This window comes from Vulpes vulpes, chromosome 12 (genome assembly GCF_048418805.1).
Source record: "Vulpes vulpes isolate BD-2025 chromosome 12, VulVul3, whole genome shotgun sequence".
Classification (NCBI taxonomy): Eukaryota; Metazoa; Chordata; class Mammalia; order Carnivora; family Canidae; genus Vulpes; species Vulpes vulpes.
This window is the reverse complement of record NC_132791.1, coordinates 156,472,256-156,491,888: the sequence shown is the minus strand read 5'-3', so window position 1 is coordinate 156,491,888 and position 19,633 is coordinate 156,472,256. Positions and strand designations below refer to the sequence as shown.

General features: G+C 49.2%; 2 protein-coding genes across 3 annotated transcripts in view; one reads left to right on the top strand and one right to left on the bottom strand.

The window, feature by feature from the left end:
• The first annotated feature begins 488 nt into the window (after window positions 1-488).
• Window positions 489-17,205, top strand: DIO1 (iodothyronine deiodinase 1). The gene is made up of 4 exons (XM_026007039.2): window positions 489-1,069; window positions 8,562-8,705; window positions 13,731-13,930; window positions 16,423-17,205. The coding sequence occupies exons 1-4, from the start codon at window positions 748-750 to the stop codon at window positions 16,489-16,491; spliced, it is 735 nt and encodes a 244-aa protein (XP_025862824.1). The 5' UTR covers window positions 489-747; the 3' UTR covers window positions 16,492-17,205.
• IFT25 (intraflagellar transport 25) overlaps window positions 6,101-19,633 on the bottom strand; it is a 49,151-nt gene continuing 35,618 nt past the window's right edge. The window contains exon 8 of one of the 2 annotated variants that reach the window (XM_072730865.1): window positions 6,101-6,127. In XM_072730865.1, coding sequence (XP_072586966.1) covers window positions 6,116-6,127 — 12 coding nt within the window. In that variant the 3' untranslated portion in view covers window positions 6,101-6,115. Of the gene's footprint in view, window positions 6,128-8,770; window positions 10,602-19,633 lie in introns of those variants that run through there. The other variant, XM_072730864.1, reaches the window with a different exon arrangement.

The following is a 19,633-nucleotide window of genomic DNA, read 5'->3' as shown; positions in this document are numbered from 1 at the left end:
TCACGCCCTGGGCTGAAGGCAGCGCTAAACCTCTGAGCCACCCAGGGATTCTCCCTGTTTCTGTGCTTAAAATACTAAAAAATCAGTTTCCATTTACTTGTGTCTTCCCCACTCTAGACTCCCTACTGAGTGCAGAGTGTTGTAGGTATCACACACACCACACACACACACACATACACACACACACACTACACGGAGTCTCAGGTCCAGATTTTCTTGGGGATGGCCCAGCTCTGTCTCTGCCTGGGGAGCCTCCAGACCCAAGTTCTCTGGGGAGGGCTCTGCTTCCAGAAACACTCAAGCACCAGTTAGAAGCTGCGAGTGGAAAAAGATCTTTCATCAGTGAAGGAACAATTTCCATTATTAAAAGAATAATCAGTGTTAGAACTTACTTGCAACAGAGCCTTTCTAAAGGACCACGGAGTCACTTTAAGCGTGATCTCTCTATGTATTTGTTTTTAAAAATTTACCAGAGGGAGGATTTAAGATCTGCAGTCTCCTAGTCCAAGGATCTCTCAAAGGCTAAGGCAAAGGATCAGAAATGATAATAATTAGAGCAGAACTTTGAGCACTTGGTTCGGAATTTCCCATTGCATTGGCAGGAGGGCAGGCACCTTCTGTCCTGGCACCTTCCTGCTGTCTCGGGTTGGCCAGGTCCAGCCTGCACCTTTGTTCAGCTCCGCCCAGTACCGCCTGGCTGTGGCCTCTCTGCCCACCGGCCTCAGAGCCAGCTCTGCATGTGCCGAGATGGGGCTGCCCCGGCCAGTGCTGTGGCTGAAGAGGCTCTGGGTCCTCTTGCAGGTGGCTGTGCAGGTGGCCGTGGGCAAAGTGTTCCTGAAACTGTTTCCCGCAAGAGTCAAGCAACACATCGTGGCCATGAATGGGAAGAACCCCCACTTTTCCTATGACAACTGGGCCCCCACCCTCTACAGCATGCAGTACTTCTGGTTTGTCCTGAAAGTCCAATGGCAGCGACTAGAGGACAGGACTGAGCCAGGAGGTCTGGCCCCCAACTGCCCTGTGGTCCGGCTCTCGGGACAGAGGTGCAACATTTGGGACTTCATGCAAGGTCAGGAGACTGTTACAAGTTTGAAATGTGCTTGGAATTGGGGTGCCAGAGGTGGGTGGGGAGGTGGGTTGGAAAGTCCTGAATTCTCCTACTCTAGCTGCTTCTTTTTTGGGTGCTTATCTTCTTCTCACTTCCTGAAACTGGGACTTCTAGATTCTGTTCTTCTGAGTGGCATCACCACCTTCCCAGACCCTTAACCCACAAACCAGCCACCCTGGCCTTCAGCTCCTGCCACATGCTCTTCAGCTCTGTGGGGTCAGCTCTTGCTTGCCCGTCAAACTGCTGCTCGGCGACACTTCCCTGGCTCCCCCAGACTAAGCTAGCCCCTCTTCTATGCTTTCCGTCCTGCAATTTTCTTTATTTATCCGACCTGGTAGGTAGTGATGTGTGGGTGTTTGGTTCATGTCTGCCACCCTCACTGGCCTGCACACTCTGAGCAGGCGAGGCCCATGGTCTAACCCACTTTGTGCCCTGGTGGCTGCTGCTCCACAGTGGCAGGTGCTCAGTGAATATATGTTGAAGCTCTCTCTCTCTCTCTCTCTCTCTCTTCCCCAGGCATACCAGTTCTATTGATTTGGGGTGTCATCGACCTCTCTTTCCATCCTCACAGTTCTTTTCCTCCTGCCAGGCCGCCTTCCTCCTCCTCCCCCTCTTCCCACCAAATTTGTGACTGCCTGCCAAATCACCCTTCCACAAGCACATGCCTGGCTCACCGACCTGCACTCAGAAGAAAGCCTGGGCCCAGCTCTGTGTTCAAAGCCCTCCCTGGGCCAACTCCCACTTCCCACCCCAGGCTCACCTGCAGGCTTCCCCTCATGCTCTAGCCTCCACAGGAACTCCTGGGCCTTGCGTGCCCCTGTGCTTTCCCTTCTCTACTTTGCTGATGTTGGTTCTTCCCCTCAATCACCAACAGTCCCAGAGCCCTCATCTTCAGGGGCCTGCTCCCATCCACTCCTGTCCCATGAGCTGTCTCAGATCCCTACAGCTAGACATGCACTCTCTCTGCTGAACTCCTGGCTCTGTGTCTGCCCTCTCCTTGGACTCTGGTTCTTCCCACCCAGCATCTGGCTGCCGAGAACAAGTGCTTTTTTTCCTGCCTGATGGGGAGCCTTGTGACAGAACTGTGTCTGATTCATCTCTGAATTCCCAGGACCTGGACCCAGCAGATAGAGTGGAGAAGGTCCCTGAGGCAGTTGACTAATCTAGGATTTTCCTTCCTTCCTTCCTTCCTTCCTTCCTTCCTTCCTTCCTTCCTTCCTTCCTTCTTAAAAAGATTTTATTTATTTATTTATTTATTTATTTATTTGGCAGAGAGAGAGGGAGAAAGAGCACAAAAGCAGGGTGGGGAGAGGGAGAAGCAAGCTCTCTGCTGAGCAGGAAGTCTGATGTGGGGCTTGGTGCCAGGACCCCGGGATCATGACCTGAGCTGAAGGTGGACACTTAACTGACTGAGCCACCCAGGTGCCCCAATCTAGTATTTTTCAAACCACATTCTTTAGAAGCCAAATACCACAGATATGCTTTGCCACATTAAGTTTCCTGTTTGAAGTAATTTGGGAAACCCTGCACATCATACTCTCCTCCTGGAAATTCATAGAGCACACAAATATTTAAAAAGCTCTAAGAAGCCCTGAAGCTTAAAAACTAACAAAACTTGGAAAAACTGATAAAGTACTGACTGATTTTCCTAACATCCCCTCCCCCAACTCTCCATCTGAGGAAATGGCCATTGTCATCACCCAGGTTCCAAAGAACACCCTTTAAGAAACATTGACCTAATCCAATCCTCTCACTTTAAAAATTTTTTTTTAATTTTATTTATTTATGATAGGCACACAGTGAGAGAGAGAGAGGCAGAGACATAGGCAGAGGGAGAAGCAGGCTCCATGCACCGGGAGCCCGACGTGGGATTCGATCCCGGGTCTCCAGGATCGCGCCCTGGGCCAAAGGCAGGCGCCAAACCGCTGCGCCACCCAGGGACAATCCTCTCACTTTAGAAGGGAGCTGGAGAACACCAAGAGGCAGAGGTAGCAGATCCAGGGAGTGACCAAGTCAGACCAGAGTCTGGGCTTCCTCATTTCATTCTCTCTAGTGCTCCTCAGCAAGCATTCATGAGCACCTCCTCTGTGCCTGGTGCCCCACTAGATCCCAGGCACTCGGAGTTTGGTAAGAGCTTGCTCCTTCCACGGGTTTATGGCTTCATTGCACAGAGGTAGATGTGATAAATAAATCCTCACAGTCCTGTGAGATGTGGGACACTGTAAAGGTATATAAAGTTTGCCTGCAGGGCTTGGGAGCTTTCCTGGAGGAGGTGGTTTTGGAACTAGGCCTTGAAAAATGAGAAAGACTTTTGTAGTTTGGGAAGGGAAAAGTATTTCAAGCAGAGGGAAGGGAAAGAGTTTTTGCTCATGACTTTACAACTGCACTACACAAAGGACCTCCTTTTATTCAACAACCACTAAGTGACCACTGATAATAGGAGCTATTGAGAATAACAGCTAAATTTTATTGAGTGTCTACTATGTGTCAAGCACTGTGCTAGCACCAGGTCAGTTCACTGGATATCAATCATCTGGTGACCAGTGCCATGAAGGCCAACTTGCCTCATGGTCAGTTTACAGAAGGTACTTGCTTCTTTTAACTCTTCACTTTCAATGGACCAGTTTATGTTTTAAAGACTGTTCCATTTGTCTCTGGTCCCGGCTATTGCACCTGAGACCCAAGAATGGAGAGAGAGGGGACCAAGAGACAAAAGAAAACTCTACCTGTAAAACAGAGTTGACTTTCAGCACATTGATCCAGAAATAATTGTACTGAATGGTCCGGAAATAGTAGGTGCTGGTGGTACAGAAATCAATATGACCGGTGTCTCCCCTGGAAAGTCTCAAAGCCCAGAGGGGGAGATGGTACAGTGAGAGAGGTAACCAGAGGGTTCTGGAAGAAGTGGGATAGGGTAGGGAGATGGTCAGAGGAAGGCCTCTTGGAGAAAAGGCTGGTGAGCCAACTGTATAGGGACAGTGAAGCCTTGGGATGGGTAGGGAAGAGGGAAGTGGCGAGCAAAGCAGGGCAGAGGAGAGGAGCCACAGAAGTCCGAGGTGTGGAGGAGCATTGGTCAGTTTGGCAGAAGCGGGACTGTGGGAGGCATGAGGTGGTGAAGGATGAGGCTGAACACATGATCAGAGACCAGTGCTTAAGGGACCTTATGTGTCTTGCTGAAGACTCTAGACTTCATCCTGAGGGTATTGGTGAATTCTAGAAGGATTTTCAAGCAGGGTGTTAACAATGATCAGGTCTACTTAATAGAAAGAGGTCCTATAACTGCTTTGGAAAACCACCAGCCACTAAAAAACTCTGATGTATACTTTGGATATAAATCTGAATTCATTTTACAGCCACAGACTGAAATGTCTAGAAGATTCTATGGATAATCTAAAGCAGTTCTTTTGTTTTTCAGATGTGAAGGCCCAGAGAGGTAAATTCCTTGCTCAGTCAGTCATACCAGGAGTTCTTATAGAGTCTGACCTAGAACTCGTGGCTTCTGACTCTCTTAGCTAGTGTGCCTTTGGTTGTTGGATAAGACAACAGAGGCTCAGAGAATTCCCAGCTGCCTCCTCTCTTCTGCATGTTCATGCACATGTACACACATGACACACACACACTCCCAGACACACACACACACAGCAAAACATGGACTGACTGGTGTGTTGTGATAGGAAGGCAAGTCTAGATAACTTATTTTCTAGGTACTTGGGAGTTTATATAAAACTGGATTTATTTCAGTCCTATTTATTATCTTCTAAAATCTGTACTTAGGAGGTGTCATCTAGTAACGATAAATGGGCTTTTGTCTGCTGACAGAGAGCCTCGTACAGGGGTTCATTTACTGGCCTGGAGGTCATGATGGTGGATTCAAGACCAGCTACTACAAAGCTGTTTTCCCATTTACACAGACAGGTTGGACTTGACAGTACTAGCCCAGTATTTGAAATGGTGTTCTCTGCACCGTGACTTGTGCACACAGGCAGAGTGCCAGTCCTCTGTACCATCACCCCCTTGCACTCATCCTTCCTCTCTGCTATCACAAAAGTGGGGAACTAAGTTTAAACTTTGCCCTTGATACTGATCACTGTACCCAACCACACTATAAATAATTAAACACAAGGCTCTGTCTCTTCCAGTTTCCTAATTAGCGAGTGTTGAATTTTCTTTTTTCCAATTAAAAACAAAATTCCAGATAGCTAATATTTAGCACTGGTCCTGACCTGACGACTTTTGGGTTCTTATCTAAAACATGATTTTCTGGGGTCACTGGAGGCCAAGGGCTGGCCACTTGGCCTTAACTGGCCTCTGAGCCTACCCTGTGAGGCCTGGCAGCCCTGTCACATGGGCGAGGGCTTGTGTAATCAACCAACAGGAACTGGGGCCCACTCAGTGCCCCGTAGGGCCTCTTAGGAGAGAATCTATAAGCCAAGGACAAGGAGAGCTTTGTATCTCCCGGTCAGCTTTCTCTTCAGGTATTGAAAAATGAGGACTATATAACCAATTGTTTCTGTCTTTACATGGCCACCAGGAAACTCAAATGTTAGTTCAGTTATAATGAATGCATGGGGCCTTAAGACTGCTGTATTTGTTTTTCATCTTTCCCTCCTGATCTCTGCTTCCCAGAAGGGCATGATTATTTTTTTATTAAAAAAATATTTTATTATATGTGTAGGCTGCTTCAAACTCATTGCACAATAAGGTGAGCATATAACTAACGAAAATAACCATCAGCAAGCTAAGATGCCCTCTGTTCCCCTCCATCAGCAAGTCCTGTCTGTTCCATCTTTCACCTTCTCTGCAGCTTACACACTAGCCCGGGCTCCTGTTATCTCTCATGTGCGTTTCTCTGACACCCCCTAACTGGATGCTCCCCAATTCTATTCTCATCCTCAGGCCTTTCTCCATAGAGTGATCTTTAAGTGTAAATCCAACCATGTTTCATTATACATCCCTACCGTAGGAGTCAGGGTTCCAGCCTGCAAGCCGCAGGAACTCACTCTGGCCTTAGTCACACACCTATACATACAAAGAACACATTAAACAAAACAAAAACAAAAACACATTAAGTATGTGTTGCGAGATCCCCAGAATCAACCACAGCTGGAGCACTGGGCCGGGTCTGTCTTTTTGCATCAAAAGTCTGCTGCCAAGGTGGTTGCCTTGGGAATCAACTGCCCCCACCCCATCCCCAGCCCAGGACTCACCATCCCAGACAGGGGCACTGCCACTGGGCCGTGGATGAATTCTGCTGTGTCAATTACTCCAGAGCCAAAGAGATCTCTGTGGGATGGTCCAGTCACCCCAGCCTGGGTCACCGCTTATTCCTTGGCTGCCCGGGACAGAGAATAGACCAGGACCCTCTGTCCTCTGTCGAGACAAACCCTCGATGGGAGAGCCTGCCTCCCTGGCCCGTACCTACCTCTCTCCAGTCCTGCCACTCATTACCCACCCTCCCTTACTTCCAGCCCCCTCCCCCAGCCTAGCTCTGGTCATAGTGGCCTTGCAGGTCTTTGGACACGTGCCAAGCTCTGCCTGCCTCAGGGTCTTTGTACAGCATAGAGTCCTTTGGTCTGCAATGCCCTTCTCCCTCTGCCCATGGCTGGCTCTTTCTTAGCCTTCACTTCTCAGGTTAAATGGTGTCTCCTCAGGAGCCTTCCCAGACCCACCTGTCTAAAGCAGGTCACTCCTTTATAGACTCTTTTGTAACACTTATCACAAGTTGAAATGACCACATTTACGTGTTTACTTGTTTTTTTTTGCCATGGAACAGACCTCAAATGGCATGCAGGCCGAGACCTGCTGGCCTTGTTCTGTGCTGAATCCCCAATGTGTGGCAGAGTGCCTTGTACACTATAAGTGCCACATAAATGCTTGGAGGCAGAAGGAGAGTGTGCCTGGGGACATGAGGATGAAGGAGGGGCAGGCTCTGCCCTCAAGGGGTGACAAGTAGCCTGGTTGCATTAAGCTGTCTTCAAATCCTTAATCATTTTACCTTTGAATTTGCATTTTGTAAGTGAAACCTGTTGGGACAGTAGAACATGCCAAGGGGGTTGGAGCTGGGCTCATGCAGGATCCTGCCCTCTTACTCCCTAGGAATGTTCTCCATGACCCCCCCTTCCACCCTCAGATGCAGGGCTCGTCCAGCCTTATCCCCACTCCTGCCCTGTGACTGCCCTCGCTTTTTGATCCCAGAGGGGCCTGAACACAGGCACAGCAGAGGCTGGGGTCAGGTGTATGCATCCTGCAGCATCTCATGGCAGGGCGTGGAGGCAGCTGTCCCCCGCCTGGGCCCACAGTGCCAGGTGCAGGTTGTCAAGTGATGGGGTAACAGGGTAGGAGAAGCCTCTCGTCCCCTCTCTGCCCCCGTCAAGTGACCCAGCATGTCCCTGAATGCACTTGTTAGACCCTGTGGGGTGGGTGGTGGGCATATGGATAAATGTCTAGCTCAATTCCTGTGCTCCAGGCCGGGGCAGAGTGTGTCAGTCTGGTGGCTGGAGGGAGAGGGAAACCAGTGGCCCAAGGCCATGTCACACACACGTGACCACCGAGTTTGGGGGGTGCTGGGTGACCATGAGGGTCCACACTCACCCTATGAATATCCCTATGTCTGTGCAGCACGCAACACTAAATAGTAGCTAGAAAATACCATGCCAGTGCAAGAGAGAAGCCATGGAAGCAAAGCAAATCTTTTTATTTTCATATATTTAGTGGCACTTTGCTCCCTACTTTGTGAACAAGGGATCCAGGCTTTACATTTTGCATTGAGTCAGCAAATCATGTAGCCAGTCTTGCCACCCTCCCAACCCCGGCCTTCATTCTCCATTGCTGCCTCTTCCACTTGGAAACTCCAGGACCAGATAGCTGATACCAACAACTTATATTTATTGAGTACCTACTATGGGCCAAGCACCATTTTAAACCTTTATCTATACTACCTGTAATCCTCATAACAACCCTATAAGGTAAGTATTATTATGCCCTCTTGTGAATGAGGAAACAGGTGCTTTGAATGAGAAGAACACTGAATTGAGAGTGTAGAAGCCACAGTATTAATTTTAACTCCACCATTGACCAGGTGTGTGACCCAGAGCATGTCTGTAGACAAGGAGAAAAATTGCTTACATTGCAGTACACTAATCTCATCACACGAGAAAATGGATGTGTGCGTGCCTTATAAATTGCCCAAGAGGGACTCTCATTATTTTAATTACTGCCTAGTGGCTGCAGGGGGTGTCCACTGAGACCCCCTGATGAAATCCCCTCATTGTGGAGCAGTGAAAACTGGCTCCAGCCTCTGCTAAGTCATGTTCTGTAGGCTTCAGACCCCCACCATGGCCTGGCTCCATCTTCCAGGGAAAATAAAAATCATAGAAGTGAGAGCATCTGGAGCAAAGGGGAATCAATGTTGTGTGTAGGGGATTGATGGTTGATGGTTCCGTTCCTGTTTCAGGCAACAGGCCATTGGTGCTCAATTTTGGAAGTTGTACCTGACCTTCATTTCTTTTCAAATTTGACCAATTCAAGAGACTTATTGAAGACTTCTGCTCCACAGCAGACTTTCTCATCATTTACATCGAAGAAGCACATGCATCAGGTACAGAGAGACTCCCTGTCCCTGCCTCTTCCTACCTCCTCTCTTCACCCCCCCCCCCCCCCCCCGGCTTTCCACAAGTACCCCACCCCCACCCCAAGGTTGGGAAAGGGAGAGGAAGAGGAGGGAAAGAGCCACTATTTACTGAGATCTGCTATTTTTCAGTTCCTTCTGGATTTACCCACCACTTGCTAGCTCCCCAGTCTGTGCTTCCAGCCCGGTACACAGAGCAGAAAACCTAGAGGGGGGGCCTGGGTGGCTCAGTCAGTTGAGTGTCTTACTTAGACTCAGGTCATGATCCCAGGGTCCTGGGATGGAGCCCTGTGTTGGGGCTCTGAGCTCAGCGGGGAGCCTGCTTCTCCTTCTGCATCCCTCCCCCTGCTCATTCTCTCTCTCTCTCTCTCTTTCTCAAATAAATAAAAATCTACAAAACAAACAAACAAACCTGGAGTGACAGGTCCAGCTAGCCAAGTTCCCAACATTTTGAAGGGATGAATAGGAAAATCAAAGGAGAGAAGCTAATAGGAGGAATTTAGTCCTGAAATGTCACAAGTGAAATGACTGCTTTATGTCTACATGTGAGATCCCTCCTAAGATTCTCCAAGCTCACAGGGACACTTTGGTTCATCCTGGTCAATTGTTCCCAATTGGTTCTTTTTTTTTTTTTTTTTTTTTAAGATTTTATTTATTTATTCATGAGAGACACAGGCAGAGGGAGAAGCAGGCTCCCTGTAGGGAGCCCGATGTGGGACTCAATCCCTGGTCTCCAGGATCACACCCTGGGCCGAAGGCGGCGCCAAACCGCTGAGCCACCCAGGCTGCCCCCCAATTGGTTCTGATTGAGCATCTGATGGTTCTGATTGAGCATCAGAAGCAGGTGGAAGGCTTGTTAAAACAAACTGCTGGCTCCCCACTCCAGAGTTCATCAGTCAGATCTGGGATGGAGCCTGAGAATTCACATTTCTGACAAGCTCCGGGTGATGCTGAAGCTGCTGGTCTGGGAACCAACCTTGGAGAACCCCTGCCCCAGGCTAGCTTTCACCTAGGACAGGCATTCTTCCTTCACCCCTGACGGGTGGTCATACACCCTCATTACTTCACAGGATATCTTGTTCCTTTGCTGGACAGCTCTGTTGGGGAAAGCTCTTCCTGAAACCCCTACAGCCTATGGTGTAAGCCCCTTAACTTCACAAAATGATCAGATACACCACTGTCTCTCCAATTTTCAAGAGGATTGAACCCATGAGAGTGGCCCAACTCTAAAACCCAAAGATTGAAGAAGGCAAGAAGTCACGTGTGGCTGGGTGGGACAAGTGTCATGTACTCGGCATCTCCCACAAGATTCGTCTGTCTCCCAGTCCTTGGCAGACCCCGTGTCGTGGAGCTCAGCAAAAGGAGGATGAGCGAGTGTGGTTAGGCCAGTATTAGCTTTGCTGGTTTATCCGTGTGTTAAGTGTAGGTTGCTTCCATTATCAGCAAAGTTGGTCCAACAGTGTTTTCTCCAGTACAGTCCCTGGATCCCTGATGTCAGAGCCACATGGTGGCTTGTTAAAAATGCATATTCCAGGGCCCCACCCCAGGCCCATTGCATCCGGATACATCCAAAGGATTGAGAACTTCTTTCAACTTAATACTCTGTTCACTTAGCTGGCAGCTAAGAAAGAGCATTTGGGCTCTGTCAGGTATCTGTGGTCTTCATGGCTGAGAAGACATGATGCCTTGATGTCATCATAGCTGACAGCATTTCTCCAACTTTGGCATGTGCTTCAATGACCCAGGGACCTTCTGGATCAGCAGGGCTGCAGTGCTATTCCCCATGTGATGATTATGCTGCTGGTCCAGGGTCTGCACTCAGAGTAACAAGATCCAGCTTTAATCTCCAAAGGAACAGGTTGTAAACTGCAACAGGAGGGGTGGATCGTCACAGAAATTGTTTCTGGTCCTGATACCTGCCTCCTGACCCATTTCTCCTGGGATCAGCCAGGACGAAACTTTCCAGAACCCAGGGCTGTCTATCTCAAGTCAATGAGTAAAGAACTTCCTGACCCTGTTCTGATGCAGACCAGTTTCTTGCCTCTGTGCTCTGCCAATCCTTGTTCGGGCATTTCTTCCTCCTCCCCACCTCCTTCCCCAGGGTATTGTTTCTGTCAATCAGATGTAAGTGGGCATGGCTTGAGCCCCAGAATTAAAATGCCCAGAGCCAGCATCCACCAGTCCCACAAGGTCTTGGGTCTGTGGCCCAAATCAGTTTCCCATACAACACATGTTTGTCCAGGGGAGTTATAGGAGGCATGAAGCATGGTGGGAAGAACATGGACTTCGGAGTTTCAGACCTGAGTATGGGTCATAGCTCTAACACGTGCTGGCCACATGCTGGCCACAGGACCTTGGGCAACTTACCTTCTATGCCCATTTTTGTGACCCTGAAATAGGATGATAACACCAACTTCACAGAGTCACTCACCTGACAATATTTAACGAGTACCTACCATGCGCCAGCCCTGTGCGGAGCCTAGGGATATTGAGAGGAAAGATACCCACAGTTCCTGCCTCTCAGGAGTTCGCTATTAAAGCTGGGGAAGTGAGTCACTGCTCTTCTCCAAGGCTCTGTATTCTCAGCTACAGAATGAGGGTGGGAATCCTAGCTTGGCCTCCCCTAGGAGGTTGTTGTGAAGCTCCAAGGAGCTAATGGTTGCACAAGACAGACTACCTCAACATGATATAAATGTAAGCTGGTGTTATCATCATCTACAGTTTTCAGGTCTTGGGATGGGTAATGGTTACTTTAAACTGTAGCCAGGCACTTGTATCTTGGTGTGAATTTCTCCCGAAAGCTGGTTTTTCTTGGAGGGAGTTTCCTGAGCAGGGGACTTTGAAGCACTGAGGAGATGGAGCCATTTCCGCCGATAGACTTAACTTTCTACTGCCCTGGGAGGCAGCTATGACTGTAAAGACAGACCACATAGCTTCTGAAGGAACTCATGACCACCTTACCTGGGCCCCAGGCTCCCCAGGAATGGGGCAAGTAGAAGGGCAAGGTCAGTAGCACTTTATGGTTATTTTTTTCAGCCCATTAACTAATTAGTACCACTTCCTGTGAGGAGACAGAAGGGCATGTTGGCAAATGAGGCCAAATGAAAAACCCCTTCCATTTAAGTTAAGCAGCCTTAAGTGGGTTCGGTTGGGGCACCTCCAGAGCAAAGTAGCAGAATACCTGTGGTATAGAATAAAAACTGGGAGCTTTCCCACCTGTCTGTTATTTGGGGCAGTGAAGCAAAATAAACCAGCATTTTTCAAGCAGCTTCTGTGAACCAGAGCACTGTGAATTCCATACAAGTTGCCTCACAGCCAACTGCAACACTGGTCCTATTAATACCATAACGGATGGGGAAACTGAGGATTTAAAGAGATTTCAAGAGCTTGCCCAGTATCACAGAGCTGAGTGTGTCAGGGAAGGCTTCCCAGAGGAGGGGGTGTTAGAGCTGTGGTTCTCAAAGGAGGGTAATTTTGTCCCCCAAGGGACATCTGACAATGCCTGGAGACGATTTTGGTTGTCAAAAACAAATTGAACGGGTGAGGGGGCTGGTGCTACCTATATCTTGTGAGTAGAGGCCAAAGATGCTACTCAACACCCTGTAACACACAAGATGCCGCCCCTACCACCAAACACCAATAGTACCAATGTTGAGAAGCCCTATGTTAGGGTTGAGGCTTAAAAGGACAGGAAGGATCTCAAATACAGAAAATATGGTAAGGAGACAGGAAAGGGGGAGGTCAGCTTCATTTGAGGAGGAGTCACTTCAGCTTGATGTGGAAGGACCAGCAGCAGTCATGACGAGAAGTGGGAGGGGGGAGAGACGGTTCGGATCATTACGTGTTTGCTAAGGCGCTGGTTCTGTAATTAGTTTTTAAGCAGAGAAAAAAATCTGATTAAATTTTGTGTAAATAATCATTGTCAGAGATTTTTGGATGATGAGTTAGAAGGTGACAAGATCAGGAGGCAGGAATATTTCTTAGGAGTTGAAAGTAAAGGTCCTTGTCTGGGTCGCAGCTGTACTTGGCTAAGAGCTCACCCTAAGTGGCAGGCATCGTGAGGCCCTCCGTAGAGCTAATATCAGCTACGGCAGCAGAAGTCCTAGGAAAGAGAAGGTCCTACTCTCCTCACACTGTGGATGGAGGCAGCAGGAGGACAGGGTGGAAGTGAGGGTTGTGGGGGTTGTGGGTCAAGGAATCCCAGGTGTTTCACCCACCTGGCTGGAGCAGAGGCTGGAGGAATGCAGGTGAGACAGGCCAGTCACTGAGGAGCTTGGGATTTATCCTGAGGATGATAGGGAGCCATCAAAAGACCTAAGCAGGAGAGTGACACTGTAAGATGTGCATTTCGGGAAGAACATTCTGGTGGAAAATAATTAGAAGAGGGAGATTGTCTAGACTCTAGAATGATAGTTCTCAAACTTCGGTGTGTTGTTAAATCATCTGAAAGGCTGTGAAAACAGATCAGTGGGCCCCATTCCTGGTCAGTCTAGGATGGGGCCTGAGAATTACCAACAACCCCCAGGTGATGCGGCACTGCTGGTCTGGCCAGAATGCACGTAGAAAACCGCGGCTCTGGACACTTGCCTCTCAGAGTGTGGTCCAGGGACCAAGTAGCCTCGGCTTCCTGGGCACCAGCTAGACCCTCAGCGCTTCCCTCAATAGACTGTGTCAGAATATTCCTTCTACAAGATCCTCTGTGGTTCAAATGCACATTTAAGTTCAAGAAGCACTGGCCTAGTGGACTCCCTCCTGCTGAAGAGCCAAGTTCTTGGAGTCAGGAGCCCTGGGCTTCAGTTTTGGCTCAGTCAGTAACTCCCTATGACATCTCATGTATTCACCTGTAATAGGACAGTGGGCCGAGTCACGGCCATGGGCTCCCCTACCTGGGACTCTCAGTTCAAGGGGGTGGGGGTGGGGGTGGAGGCATGTAACCTGTAGGAAAATGTGTTGAGCCTGTGAGCCCCCCCCTCCCCCCATCTTTTGCTTCTGTAGATGGCTGGGCCTTTAAGAACAACGTGAACATCAGGACTCACCAGACTCTCCAGGACCGCCTGCAGGCAGCCCGCTTGCTGCTGGACAGGGCCCCCCCATGCCCCGTGGTGGTGGACACGATGAGGAACCAAAGCAGCCAGTTCTACGCGGCCCTACCAGAGAGGCTCTTCGTGCTCCAGGAGGGCAGGATCCTCTACAAGGTGACTGGGGGCGAGGGGCCCAGGAAGAGCACAGGCAGACCTGCATTCGAGCCGCTGCCCAGCCATTAACTGGCCATGAGACCAGGGGCAAGTCCTCTCTTAGAGTTTCAGTTTCTTTTCCCACAAAATGGGGGTGCTGCCCCCCACCTTACAGGGGGTGAAATAATTCACAGGGATGCCCCTAGCATTTGTTTTTTTAAGATTTTATTTATTTTTTCATGAGAGACAGAGAGAGAGAGAGAGAGGCAGAGACACAGGCAGAGGGAGAAGCAGGCTCCATGCAGGGAGCCCAACGTGGGACTCGATCCCAGGTCTCTCCAGGGTCATGCCCTGGGCTGAAGGCAGCGCTAAACTGCTGAGCCAGTCCGGCTGCCCAGGCCCTAGCATTTGGACAGAGCTGCAGCCTCTGGCTGCCTTCTGAACCCAAAAGATTGGCCTAGCCCTGGTTCAGAGAAGGACACTGACTTACCCAAGGTCACACTGCACCCAGCTCTGATTCCAATTCTAAATCCTTCAGATGGGATGGGCCAGGAGTAGGAGGGTGTGAAGCTGCTCATCTCTGAGGCAGGCCTGATCCTGGAGGGGGTTGTGGGAGGTGGGAGCAGAACAAACCTGGGGGATCCCTGGGTGGCTCAGCGGTTTAGCACCTGCCTTCAGCCCAGGGCATGATCCTGGAGTCCCGGGATCAAGTCTCGTGTCGGGCTTCCTGCATGGAGCCTGCTTCTCCCTCCTCCTGTGTCTTTGCCTCTCTCTCTCTCTCTCTCTCTCTCTGTTTTGTGTGTGTCTTTCATGAATAAATAAATAAAAATCTTAAAAAAAAAGAGAACAAACCTGACAGTTAGGAGCTGGCAATACTGAAGCAGGGATTCAAGGCAGGAATTGAGTCTTGGCTTGCTTTCTGGTGATTGTGCCCGCTCAGGGCTTCCAGCCTGGCCGGGGTGGGGGATGCAAGCACATCCCCTAAGAGGGCAGAAACTGTTTCATAGCTGCTGAAGGGATTTCAGACCTTGGAGAGCACATGAAGCCCAACCAGGTGGCTGCTCCTCAGTCCATGGGTCATGCTACTTCTGCAGATGAAATGAGTGACAACGTGCAGATGAATCCCCAAGATGCCAAGGTCCACAGCACAAGGACACTTCAGGTCCTTCTTCCTTTCTTCTCCCCAGAGACATGCTCTAAGATGGCATGACTGAGGCCAGCGGGGTTAGGCCCTGTGGAAGTACTGGCAACACAGAAATGAATTGAAAATGGCCTGCCTCTTACTTTGAGTCTAAGGGTTAAAGGAAGATCCACACAGAGTGCTCCAGTGTCCCAAGGACTGTGAGACTCCAGAGCAGGGATCACCAAACCTTTTCTGCAAAGGACCTGCTTATAAATATTTTAACTTTGTGGGCCAAATAATCCCGGGCACGACAATTCAATCCTACTGTTATAGCACGAAATCAGCACAGACGAGATGTGAATGGAAGAGTGTGAGGCATCAGGACAGATTTGACTGTCAGATCGTAAATTTCCTGACCCCTGAGGAAGGGTAGGCTCTTCAGAGGTGGTGACAATTGCTTGGGCCTTAAAGGCTAGAAAGCCAGCCAAGTGAGCAGGGTGAGTGAAAATCATTACAAATCTAGGGAAGAGGATGGGCAAAGGCACTGAGGCATGTTAGGGCACGGCATGAATGGAGAATTGGGGGCATTCGGTGACAGGGGTCTCATTCTGTACCCAAGAAGTTGAGCCTATCTCTTAGGGCAAAGGAGAGCCATTGACAAGTTTTGAGCAGGAGAGAGGCATGATCGGATCTGTATTTTATTTTTTTAAAGATACTTATTTATTCATGAGAGACACACAGAGAGAGGCAGAGACATAGGCAGAAGTAGAAGCAGGCTCCCTGCAAGGAGCCCAATGTGGGACTCCATCCCGGGACCCCGAGATCACAACCTGAGCTAAAGGCAGACATTTAACCACTGAGTCACCCAGGTGCCCCTGGATCAGTATTTTAGAAAGATCATGGGCTACTGAGTGAGGCATGGACAGGAGGGAGCAGGGACTGAGGACGGGGATAGTCAGGAGGCACACAGCTGTCCAAGTAGGAGGTAAAGAGGGTTGAACTAGGGCATTGGGACGGGGAGGCAGAGGTGGTTCTGACGTAGAATGGGTGGAACTTGCTATGAGGGGTAGAGAGGATAAGGCCTGTCTGAAGGTCTAATTATGGAAGAGCAGCTTATTTGTATAGACCCCTTTGTCCTTTTGAAACTATTCACTTTACCCCCTCCAGTTCTCCTCCTATATCTCTGTCCAGTGTGCCCCTTAAATGTTGGCACCCCTGCATACCCTCTTCCTGGGTGATCTCATCCACCTTACAGTTGCCTCTGCCACTGACGACAGCATTGTGACAAGTCTTCCATAGCCGTCACCAGCCCCGTTCTCTCAGCTAAGCTCCAGAGCTACCTATTCCTGCGGGGCAGAAATCTGGGAATGCTGATTCATTTCTCTTGCAGGGTAAACCTGGCCCTTGGAACTACCATCCCGAGGAAGTTCGTGCTGTTCTGGAAAAACTCCACAGTTAGCCCGGAAAGATCCCCCAGTTCTATAGGTGATCCACAGGAGGGCTCCTCAAGTCCTGGCTCTCCTCCCAGCCCAGGTGGCTTTTACCTCTTGACCCATGTCACTAGCTCAGATTGGTCTGATCTAACCAAACAATTGTACTCAGGAAACGAAGCAGCGAGTAAGCTGAAGGTTAAAGACCCTTCACCTCGATGCTGCCCCCATGGTGGAGACCACAATTGCACACTGTCCCCATGTGAGAAAGGTCCCTCCCCTCCGGCATACTGCTGGGGTGTGCGGTCTGTCTCCAGCCACTCTGATCCCACGTGGTCAGATACAGCAGTCCTCATGTGAGTCAAACTCATTTTACCAAATCTGCCATTTATGGACACCATCATCTAAGACACTAAATTGGCTGTTAGAACCCAGCATGGGGAGAATGCCAGTTGCTTAGAGAGAGAGATGAGGAATTGAAAGCTGTTGTACATTTATGCAGAAGCTCATATTCGAAACTATTTCTCTGATTTCTTTGCAAGTCTCCTGATGGTCATTTGTGTTAGATTACATCAGACCAATGGACAACCATTGGTATTCATCTGTTTTAACTCTGCTTCTTTTCATGTTTGTCTATGATGGCCACAGCCTAAAGCACACACAGCTGTGACTTGATTTGAAAGAAAATGTTTTAAGATGCAGCAAGCTAATACAGAATGATTAAAATATCTCAGGCTATTTGAGATGGCTTCGGGGTGATCTTTACATTTTCTTTTCCAATTTGTGTCAGCCTGTTTTATCTTGAGTTATAGCCCAATGTAATTTGATCAGCAAAAATACCATATGCTGGAAGCGCCTCATTTGGTGGGAAGAACATTCATTCTCCGTGGGTTACATATCAAATGTCGCTTTGTCTTGTGAACTCCAGCTAAAGAATGTTTCACATTGGAATCCAGCTACCTTCATAACATGACATAAAAGAATGGACGTGGGAGACAGTTTTCTAGCATGAAAACACATTCTCCTTGGCTCTGCCTTAAGTGCTACAATGTTAACACTATGAATGTTGCTTATTTTATTCTTTAAAAAAACTTATTAATTAATCATCTACCAGGTAGACCATGTTCAGATATGTTAAGTCATCTAATCTGTATTTATTTCAAAGAGGAGATTATTATCCCCATTTTATAGGTGGGAAATTAAGACTCAGAGCTAAGGAATTTGTGGAAGGTCTCAGAACTAGTAAGCAACAAGCTGAGATTCCAACTCTACCTCTCACTTCAAGCCAGAGTCCTGGCTCTGCTCTGTGCTAGCTTTGTGACTTTGGCTAAGCTGCACTGGTACCCTGAACTGTAAAGAGGGATACTGGTGGTGCTGGCAACATAGAGGAATTGTGAGTAAAGCACTCAGAACTGTGCCTGCCTTGGAGAAAATGCCATGGGTGTGCTGGCTTTTATTATTATAAGTCCGTTCCACAACTGCCTCCTTGGGCCCCCTTTTTAGGGAGTTGGGGATGGAGGGAAGGCAGGACAGCAGGGGCCCTGAATAAAGTCTTCATCCTGCCCAAGCAATTGCAGGAATGAGTTTGTGAGGGTCCACTGAGGGGGAGTAGCTGTGCAAACAGCAGGACCAACGTACAGCTGGGGACTGTCCCTCCAACGTGCTGATTCCATACAAGCATTTAGGAGAGAAGACCATGCTTCTCTGGGTCACTCCTCAGATGGTCTCCCGATTCATGCCTGGACAGTTTTCAGAGGAGTTTTCAGAATGTTAAAATAGACCCCAAGCGTCCCAAGTCAGTTCTCTTCAGCTTAAAGCTTCAGGCATTCATTGGGCCTTGATTCTTTTTCTGGATGCTAAGAAATGCCCAGAGGGACCCAGTCCCACGTCACCCCACGGGAGACAAGGCACACACGGCAAAGACCATAATTCAAGGTGCGTATGATGGGGAAGTGCTGAGATAAAGGCTAGCTGCTCGGGGAGTACAGAGGACAGAGCAATCCTGCGGAGCCAGCTGAGTTTGGGAAAGCCTGGCAGAGGTGGTGGCCTCTGGGGTGGGCTTCGGGGGGGCCCAGGCCTTCCACATTCTGTGATGGGGACCTGGAGAGTACAGGAAGGGCAAAGGACACTTGTGGAGAGAACTGCATGGCCGAGGTCGAAAAGAACATGTGCAGGCGGCGGCTCAGGGGGTCTGGACTCCAATCTGCTAAACTGGCCTCGGACTATTTCATGCCTGGTCAGCTCAGGCTGGAGTTTAAGCAGGTCTGTTAACATATCTCATGCAGCGTGGTTAGGTGTCCACTGAAGGATTCAGCATTCCTAGTCTGCCACAGAGATGACATCATCGAGAGTCTCAAGTAGTTTTTCCAAGAAGGGCACATGGGGGCGCCTGGCTGGTGTGGTTGGCTAAGCGCCTGACTCTTGATTTGGGCTCAGGACCTGATCTCAGGGTCTTGAGATCAAGCCCCATGTTGGGCCCCGCGCTCAGCGGGGAGTCTGCATGAGTCTCTCTCTCTCCCTCTCCTCTGCCCCTCCCCCCACTCTCTCTCAAGTAAATAAATCTTTTTTTTTTTAATTTATTTTATTTTATTTATTTATGATAGTCATACAGAGAGAAAGAGAGGCAGAGACACAGGCAGAGGGAGAAGCAGGCTCCATGCACCGGGAGCCTGATGTGGGATTCGATCCCGGGTCTCCAGGATCGCGCCCTGGGCCAAAGGCAGGCGCCAAACCGCTGCACCACCCAGGGATCCCTCAAGTAAACAAATCTTAAAAAAAACAGAAGGGCACCTGGATGCTGTACTCCCTGACATCTGACATGCTCGCACCTGCCAGCCTGTTGTCTGGAGCCTGCAGGACTGCCAGCTGGGATTCAGACTTGCTTTACCGTTGTCTAGCAGTCTTGATAGGAAGAGTCTGAGGCCAGCCTGACTGATTTCTCACAGCACCCGAATTGCTTTTGTCCTACCTGAAAACCTGTCAGATTCCTTCCTTATACTTGAGGTTCAGTAACTTCACCAAGACATAGTCCAGTGTTGATCGTTCTCATATCAAAATTTCCCGTAATACTGCTAGAGTCTTATTTGTCTCCCCCCAGATTCATATGCTGAATCCTAAAGCCTGATGTGACAGGATTAGGGTAGGACTGGGAGGAGCACTGAATGAATCACC